This window comes from Octopus bimaculoides, chromosome 3, assembly GCF_046866305.1.
Source record: "Octopus bimaculoides isolate indiv1 chromosome 3, ASM4686630v1, whole genome shotgun sequence".
In the NCBI taxonomy this organism is placed as follows: Eukaryota; Metazoa; Mollusca; class Cephalopoda; order Octopoda; family Octopodidae; genus Octopus; species Octopus bimaculoides.
In genome coordinates this window covers 63,315,347-63,325,374 of record NC_142930.1, presented here as the reverse complement: position 1 = coordinate 63,325,374, position 10,028 = coordinate 63,315,347, and the positions used below count along the sequence as shown (strand labels likewise).

At 35.9% G+C, this 10,028-nt stretch overlaps 1 protein-coding gene across 2 annotated transcripts in view; it reads right to left on the bottom strand.

Annotated features, from left to right (window-relative positions):
* The window catches only part of LOC106870549 (ataxin-10), a 63,888-nt gene that overhangs the window by 1,565 nt on the left and 52,295 nt on the right, over nt 1-10,028 (bottom strand). For both annotated transcript variants that reach the window (XM_014916673.3, XM_014916674.3), the window contains exons 10-11: nt 3,925-4,100; nt 1-8 (exon numbers count right to left, since the gene is read on the bottom strand). The exon at nt 1-8 is cut by the window's left edge and continues 56 nt beyond it. In XM_014916673.3, coding sequence (XP_014772159.1) covers nt 1-8; nt 3,925-4,100 — 184 coding nt within the window. The remainder of the gene's footprint in view (nt 9-3,924; nt 4,101-10,028) is intronic.

Genomic DNA, 10,028 nt, shown 5'->3' with positions numbered 1-10,028 from the left:
TCTCTGACCTAGAAGTAAAAGCTACATTTTAGAACAGTTTTATTTATTTAAAAACTAGTGTAAAAACTGCACTCCATCCAGACTTTTAAGCTAGCTCATGTGGAGGGCTAATTGGGCTTGCTGCCCAGAACTAAAGTGAACTAAATAGCATGACTATAATATGTCTATTATGACTATATACCCAAGTGGTGTTTGATCAGAGGTTAAAGACTAATAATTTTGTAATGCAATCATTCTATTGTTCCAGTCCCAAGTTGAATTCCAACTGTTGGCCAATTTGTCCCAAATTTTTTTATTTTGATGTAAAATCAATTAAGCAAATGTCATTTATCTCCCACTTGATTTCTGACATCATCTGACAAACGCCAACCAAGATGGCATGAATCAGCCAAGCTTTACCTGCTAGAAATAGCAACCGAAATGCTTTTAAATCAGATTTCAATGCTGGATGTTCAAGAACCAAAGGAAGGGCAGACTTTCAATCCCAGAATCATCCTGATTCCAAAAGAGTATATGTCTCTGTAGAGCAAATGTAGACTGAGATACAGGGGTTCCAAACGGACAGACAGAATTTCGCTTTTATTATTATAGATAAAGGTAACAACATTTTACAAACCATAAACCAGTGGTTCCCAAATTTTTTCAGGCTGCTGCCCACTTGGCACTCAGACCACATACTAGCATCCCCACCATCCCCACCACCACCACCACCACCACCACCACCACCACCACCACCACCACCACCACCACCACCACCACCACTGCAAACACAGACCACTTTCTACAGCATATCCAAAACAACTGTAATTTACGAATAAAACTTAACCTAATTAACCCATTATTTTGTCATTTTTCCATCCATCGCCCCATTTTGGCCACCCCATTATCACCCCACTTTCCTTCAACACCCCCACACCGCTGGATCTTTCTACTGTCTCCAGGCAGGCATTACTGCCCACTTTGAGAACCACTGCAGTAAACTTCCCCAGTGAGAGATAGTCACATTAGTAAGACACAGCATAGGTTTTTCTCCAATGGTTTTCATGTCAATACTAATTATACTTCAAACTTACTCTTATAACATGAAAGTCAGTTTATATTCAAGTACAAAGCATTTCAATGGTCAGTAAATAAACATATTTTGAATATAATTTAATACAAGTATTTCTGTTACAAACTTATAAGGAAAAAAAACACAAGAAGGTATAGTATCTCTTTTCCAGTAATAAAAATAATAATAACAACAACACGACATGAAGGAAAAGACAAAAAGACAAAAGTACCTGCAGCAAGTGAGAAAAATACTGGTTTCAAAGCTGAATACCAGAAACATAATTTTGGCAATAAACTCGCACACAGTCACAGTAGTTCGGTATGGCACTGGAATCATGAAGTGGACAGAAGAGCTAAAGGAGATGAACAGGAAGTCAAGAAAGCTCCTAACAATGCATCGAGCCCATCATCCACATGCAGACACTGATCACCTAAACATAAAGAGAGCAACTGGAGGAAGAGGACTGTTAAGTGTGGAAGACTGTGTATGAATCGAGCTCGAGAGCTTAATGAGATATCTAGTCCAAAGTAAGGAAACCTTGCAAGTGTCAGTTAGGAACGAGGAAGTATTGAAAGCAGAGAAAAAAGAGAAAATGAAGGAAGTACAAAAAAGACATGAAGAACTACACAATCAATTCCATGTAGCCACACCAGAGGTCGCTGGAAAAATAGGTGGGATTGGCTGAAGAAAGGAACACTAAAAAAAGAGACTGAGAGCACTATACTGGCAGCGCAAGACCAAGCTTTGACCAAGAACTGAAGGGCCAACCTTTAGAATGAGCAAAGAGTCTCTGCAGTGCCGCATCTGTAATAGAGTGGATGGAACCATTGCCCATATCACAAACAAATTCCCTAGATTTTCCCAAAACCACTACAAGTTGTGGCAACATGATCAGGTGGCAAAAGTGCTACATTGGAAACTGTGTGAAAAGTAGGGGCTGGAGAGAGGCGAGACGTGGTATGAGCACAAACTGCAGAGAGTGGTGGAGTTGGAGACTAGCAAAATTTCCCAATCCAAAGAGATCAGGTGCTAGAGCTTAACAGACCAGACTTAGTGCTATATAGTTGATGTTGCATACCCCTTTGACCCACGAATAGTCAAGAAAGAAGGCGAAAAAATATATAAATACAACCCTCTGAAGTATATAGTCTGGCTATGAAAAATGAAGAAGGGGAAGATAGTGCCAATTATTCTTGGGTTCTTGGGGACAGTATCAGAAGGTGTCAAGAGAAATATCAAGGAAGTTGGAATAGAGTGCCCAGAATTACTGCTACAAAAAGGTTTGCCTCCTTGGCATGGCCAGAATAATCAAGAAAGTATTAGACAGCTGAGAAGAATGGATAGCATAGTAACATAGGCTGCTGGTAGCAAGCCCGCTATGCATGCAAGGCTCCATGAGTTCCAACAAAACCTGTGATAAAAAGAAATAATAGTAATAATAATAATAAATGCCCTGATATAGTACCAGGCAGTGGCTCTCATGGCTTCTGATTTTAACTAATTAGAAATCTTATCAACATGTTTTGTCTTGGAATAAAAGATGAACTACAGCAAATATTCTGTTCAATACCACAGAATTGCTTATCAGTTGCTTGACCTTCACCACTTGAGCATGTCCCTTAGTGACTGATAATATTGGTGGGTGGGGACATAAAAACTGTGTACTGAATGGAATTCTTTGGAGTTTGAATGATTCACCTCTGGAAACCTGAGTGTTTCATTCATCATACATAAACAAGCCTTATTCAGGGACCTTTGGAACAGGATGGGCTACTCAACCTGATGAAAATTCTAACTGGACCCCACCTGCAAGTTCATGCACTATTTATCTTGATATGAGATCACCATGTCACACACATATAGTTGTGATGCATATGCCTGGTGTACTCTTATCAGACAGGTAGTCATGATGGGTATATTGGGCTTCATATATTGTACCCTAGTGTCACTTTGATAGCATGCATTGCTCTCTCATTCAATAATGATAATAATAATAATGGTTTCTGATTTAGGCACATGGTCAGCATATTTGAGGGGATGGGGGTGGGGGTTAGTCAATACCATCTTCCTTAGTATTTGATTGCAGTTTTATTTTATTGCTGCTGAAATGATAAAAGGCAAAGTTGTCTAAGGTAGGATTTGGACTCAAAATGTAAAGTGCCAGAATAAATATCTCCAGATAATTTTTCCAATGTGCTAATGCTTCCACCAATCAATCACCCTTAATGATTTAATTTTGTCAAAAGGTTGGTAATTTTGAAGGAACTGAACTGCTTGATTAGTTCATCCCCAATACTTGATTGATATTTCATGTTATTGATCACAAGGAAGATAAGAGGCAAACTTGACCTCAGTAGTATTTGAACTACATAAGTATAAGACCAGAAATTTGAAGAGAAGGAACAGTTGATTACATCAACCCCAATATTTGTATTTGTTCTATCAACTCCAGAAGAGTGAAAGGGAAAGTTGACTTCGGTAGGATTTGAACTCAGAACATCAAGAACTAGAACAAATACTGCAAGGTATTTTTCCAAAGCTCTAACAATGCAGCCAATCCACCACCCTGCAGTACCTCCATCACAAAACTGCTAAATTGTAGAAGCCAACAAAGGAAGCTCTGTGTGATCATAAAACCTGTTAGAAAAATCATCTAAATATCCATCAAATCACATGCTACCACTTTAAAAAAAGACAAGACATATTAGTTAGCGTGGTGATAAATTTGAAACATCTGCAAAAAAACAGACAAAATGGTTTGGTTTAAAAAGTCTTTGTTCATAAGTCTGTCCAGGGGGCTTAAACAGTATCTGTAATCTATCTTCTATAAACCATTGAAACACAAATTATTATTTAATTCCAGGACTTACCTTGTCTTGGTTGGCCTTATTTCTGTAAACCATGTTTCCAATAAGACGGATAAGATCTCTCTTGATACCATACGACGGGTGCTGGGTGTCCACTCTCTCCATATCCTTTGCTTTGTTAACAGGAGCAAATATGCTAGTGGCATCTTGACCAACTTCACTTATACTCTGCAGAAGTTCTAATAATGTGACAAATAATGATATGTAAGACATGATCACACAAATACATCCAGACTTCAACACTCGTATGTTTATCATAGGTGTTTTTACATTTGATGTACATGTATTAACTTTGTAGTGAAGGCACAAGGCCTAGTGGTTAGGGTGTTGCACTCACAATCGCAAGATTATGGTTTCGTGTTCTTGAGCAAAACACCACCTCATGCTGCTCTGCGATCCCTTTGGCACCTGACATGTAGTACACTATTCATCTGTTCAGGCAAAGCCGATTTAATAGAGGGAGTCAGCTCATGTATAGCACATTCATTTGATCACTATAAACAAATCATTTGAGCATGTCATTCAGCAAAAGCTGAACACTCATATATAGTCTTCAAAGGGGGAGTCCATCATTGACTTCATAACAGCTTCCAGTAAATCTAACATATAAGGCATCCTCTGCAAATTTCATGTTGACTGGCAATAACAGCAAATATTCTTCACCATGAAACATTCAAGAGATTTAACTCCTTTAACATTCAGATTACTGTTAAATGTAATGCTTATTTATTCCCATTGTCATTAATTAATTGTGGCTTATCTTGTAGTTTTGAGATTTCAATGATCTGATTGTTTATTTTTAGAATAACATTGCAGCATGAGTGTGAGAAGCTGGATCTGGCCAGTTTAAACATAAAACAGGTAGAACATTTTGGCCAGATATGGCTGGATTAAATGTTAAAGTATTAAGCAGATGACAATGTCTAAGTTCATCTAGATATCCCACAAAGATTTTAACCCAGTTTACTGGAGGCTGTGATGCACCCATTCTTGCAATAAAAACAGCTCACAGCTGGACTCTCCTTTGGTAACCATCTTTACACCAGCATGTGCACACAGTCATTAAGTACAGAAGCTTCTTTGGCTACTTCAATACAAGGTAATTTTAATCAGTAGTGTTCCATCTTCAAATAATGAAATTGCTGAGTTGGCTTCTATTATCTCCAAACTTTTTAACCTGTTTTTCCTTATTGATTTTTTATCTGGAAACGCATAACCACAATGTTCCATACATACAAGAAAGAAAACTTTACTCACCCTACTAAGTAATGAGCTTTAACTCTCACAGCTAACTTCTCCAAGATAACAGATATAAAAAGGAGTGGTCATCTCCCTGAATTTCTTTCCTTTTAACTAATTTCTTTCCAGCAAACTAGGCCCAATGGAATTAGCATTTTCTATGTCACACATAAAACTTTGGGTAAAGCACAACCAATTGAAGAACAAAAGGATATTTACTAGAATTAATAGAGAAGAACTCATCTGTGTTAGCAAATATTGGAAATGAACTGATGTATGTTTTGTCATGGGTTCAGTCAAAAACTCCTTTGAGTGCAATCTGAAACATTTACCTCTACTTGATCTCAAAGCACAACAAACCAATTACTTTAAAATCCCGTGTAATTTATGCACTTTTTTTCACAAAACTAAACTTTAGTGGGTGCATAAATTACAGGAGTAGATCTTTTCCAGAATTTTTTTAGAAATTTTTGTAGTTGAAAGACATGCAAAATGTAAACATTTGTATCAGAAGTTTACTCATTTAATGTCAGAATGGGTTTTTACAGAAAAAATAAGGGCTTAACCCTTTCATTACTATATTTCTGACCAAAATACACCCTTCATGAGTTTCAATTAAATTCTAAAATAATCATGAATTTAGACTAGTTTCATTAAACAACTGTAACTTTTTTACTTATCAACATATTAATGTGATATTTGGAACATAATTAAAGAAAGGGTTCTTATCAATTCTATTGCATAACTTTTGTCTCAAAGTGACTCTAATTACAGGTAAATCCAGGTAAACTGAGCAAAAGGTAAAAATATTAAAATTTTGTTTAGACATCACCATAGAAAATGAATCATCAGCTAATATTCAATTGGGTATGCAACAAAATTTTGATATAGAAGAATTGTACATATCACTAGATTATCAGTTGAATTTAATGCACAATAGAACAGGTGTACCATAAAGGTGAATTAAACTGAAATACTGGAATCCACCTAAATCCACCACAAGTTTGACCGAACTAAAAAAGCAAGAAAAAAAAAAAAAAAAAAAAAAAAAAATTGGTCAAAAAATAATATACAGCCCTGGTTATGGTATGGAAGTGATAAATTCCAGACCACATCGTACCCTAGGCCATGCTGACTAACATTATTTTCCCTATATAAAAACTAAATCCACAGCAGTACCCAGTATTTGCTTCACAAATTTTCCAAACTTTGATCTCCCATTTCGTGGGCTTTCCTGGCATATACTGTTTGTTTACATTCTGCGTAACAGTTTGTTTCCACAGTGATCGCTTCAAACAAGCATACTGAAAAAAATAAAAGTCTAACGGTTTCACTTCCTAAGAAAGACTATGGATAGACCTCATTTCCTCAGAAAAATTGCTAATAAAAACATTTTTAAAGTTTTTACTTCATTCCGATATAAAATCATCTTTGCTGTCATTATCGCCACTTTGTTTATTCAGAATTGCTGCTTTCGGTATCGAATACAGAAATATTCTATTCGCTCTTGTACACCAAGTGCTTTTGTACCTCATTTATTCTTTTTCTTGATATCTCCATATTTTCTGTTGAAAAACTTTTAAATTCGGAATCACTGCTTGATAGCATGAAACTCCTATCCATTTTCAAAGTTGAAAAAAAAATCGATGCTGAAAAAATGTGGAAAAAAATCTCCCAAAATTCACTGAGTTCAGATATCACGTCAAGCAATGTCAGATACTATAACTCAACTATTTACAAAGTGAAATCACATATTTTCACAAATGTACTAACGAGATTTGTGCTTAAATTCACATTTAAATAACAATGGGTACTCTCAGCTGGCTATGACCAAGTTGGTCTTATGAACCAAAAAATTTTTCGGCCAGCTACGGCCAGGTTAGTATCGAAAGGGTAAAATATAATGAAGTTGACTTTTATTTATGCTGGACGATATAATGCTTACATTTTCTGTATAAATTTACTAAAACCATTAAATGGTTAACTATTTTTTGAAGTCTGATGTATATGCTGGTAGTCATGGTCCAGGCCATATTTACATGGTTGAGTAAAGTGTCATCCAAGCTGATGTTTATTGATAATTAAATTTAATTTGCAACACCTGTGCATATTTATCAGCTTTGTTTTTGTTGATAATTCTTTAACAACTTTTCCTGTGATCGTGGTTTGAGAAGACATACAGCAGTATGCTAAAGATCGGACATAATCTCTTGTGGGCAAGAAATGTAAAATAAAGTTTATCATAAACAAAATTATCCACCATCTTTCCAACAACCTTGGACACCTTTTTGAATTCCATATAACAAACACTCATGGACATGCTTCTAAAATCAAAAAACAGCACAGCACCCATGACTTTCGGAAACATTTTTTCACGCTCAGAATTGCTGAAGCATGGAATAAACTACCCGCATCAGTTGTTAGCTGTCGAGACACTACTTCCTTCAAAACTTCCATGCTTCCTGAAATCCGCCAACAATAAAACTGATGGCTTTTTTTTTCTTTTAGTTGTAGTGCACCTGAGCACTGTATACAATAATGTCCTTCATTATATCATATATACATGCTCACAATTTGTAAGATAATACTTCGGTTATTTCCAGTTATGTGAAGACACACAGTCTCAACCAGGTACATGCATGCATGCACACAGTCTCATACAGTTATGTACACATACAAACACACTTAAATACAGTCTCATACAGTTACATGCACACACTCACAAACACACAATCAATGTCATATTTTTCTTTTATTTATCTTTATTATTGGAATGCTAACGTCGAGAGAGGAGGAGAGTATACCGAGTGGCTAAAGCAGACTGACATTGTCAGTCTCATAAAGGAGGAGAAGGAGGGTATACCAAATGAGTAAAATGGACTGACACAAACTAATTTTATTTACATAGACAGCACAAGCACTTTGTAATATAATAGCTTTTAATGTGATACCTGTTAAACAGAAATTATTTTTATTTAATGAAAATTTAATAAAATCTAATCATAAGTAAGTGAAATTATGCTAAATACAACTAAATTGAAAACTTTTTTCCCCTGGCCATATTGGCAATTCTGAAAACTATTGGATGCAAATTTTACATGAGTAGAAGCTTTTTTTAACAATTTCTATCCTGAAAATCACTTGTGTAAATTACACAGGTACACAAATTACAAGGGTTTTTATGGTATTTTTCTCTATTTAAAAAAATATCTTTGAGAGAGATAGTAAAAGGCCAATAATTTTGAAATATCACTGATATTCTGAAACAATTCCTGTTGAAGAGTGAGCTTTTATGAATATTATATCTAAATCAAAATGGAATCTGGTGTAGCTCCCCCACTTGCCAGCTCTGGTCAAACCATCCAACCCATGCCAGCATGGACAACGGACATTAAATGATGATGATATCTCTATTAAAGGCCATATCAGCTCTCTCATCATTACATTGAGTCTATTTCTACCTGACTCTACCATGCCGTAGCTATTTCTTCTCAGACAGCTTGACAGCTGATAGAAAACAGACTGAGAATCTATGTGGCAGCTTGCCCTGCTAGAAACAGCAACATGAGATGGTGTTTTGCTCAAGAACACAATGCAGAACTCTGTCTAGGAATTGAAACCACAATCTTGCAATTGTGAGTTCAACACTCTAACCACTAGGCCATGTGCCTTCACTACAAAGTTAATACATGTACATCAAATGTAATAACATACTTTACCATCATAAAATGGGAAGGATACATTAGACAGTGTACTCTCAGATATACAGAAAGACTCAAATGTATTCCAGCTGTGTGTTCAAATGTGTTCCAGCTCACTGCTGGAACACATTTGATCATAGATTTGTTATATCAGAACTGATCTGGACTGAACAACAAAGAATTATTTGCATTTCTCTCATTACATTAACCAAAACAGTCGTGTTAGCTTCCTCATCCTCCACACCTCTCTACATCATCATCATTATTTTCATAACCATTTTTCCATAGATTAGATGAAACTTTACTGAGGCAGTTTTTCTACAGCCCAGTACTCATCCTATCACCAGTCCTTGCTTGTTTTTTTAAAATAAGGTATTTCTTCCATTTCATCATGTCTGCTGAACTGGGGAACAACTGTTCACTAAAGAACAAACAATGTCACTGTCTTTTGCTCAGATATGCTGATGTTGACGAACTGAACTGACATTTACACACACACACACACACACATGTGAGAGAGAGACAGAGAGAATGCATGTATATATATCGACCGACTTTTTCTCAAAAAATCATAAGTTTTAAGGCCTAAATATTTATTAGGAAGGTTACCAATAACAAAAAATGGAAAGCCTAGCTAGAATTATGACCATCTGTTGAATCTCAACCCAAAATAACCAAACCTTATAACTATACATTTCATTTACAGTGTTAAGCATTCAATCAGCTGTTTTATATCATAATTCTGCTTAATTAAATCTCATCAGGTCAACTCAACAACATCAAAAGCAGGAAGCTGCTGAATCTCCTGATATTAACAAAAAACAATACAACCATACAACAGCCTACACCAATACCAGTGATAATTTTTCATTCTCATGTAACAAGAGAATGAATTAGGTTTCTAATTATTGTCAACTTTTCTTGTCATCTAGAACAATGATCCCCAAACTTTTTTGCAGTATGTACCAGTCTGATGCAAAACAATTTTCCCAGAAACCAGGGGATCATGCACATAACAAAACACAAAGTGCACAATACATAAATTATTACCATATATAATAAGTGAAAGCACATGGCTCAGTGGTTAGGGCATCAGGCTTACAATTGCAAGGTTGTAGGTTTGATTCCTGAACTGGGCCGTGTGTTGTGTTCTTGAGCAAGACACTT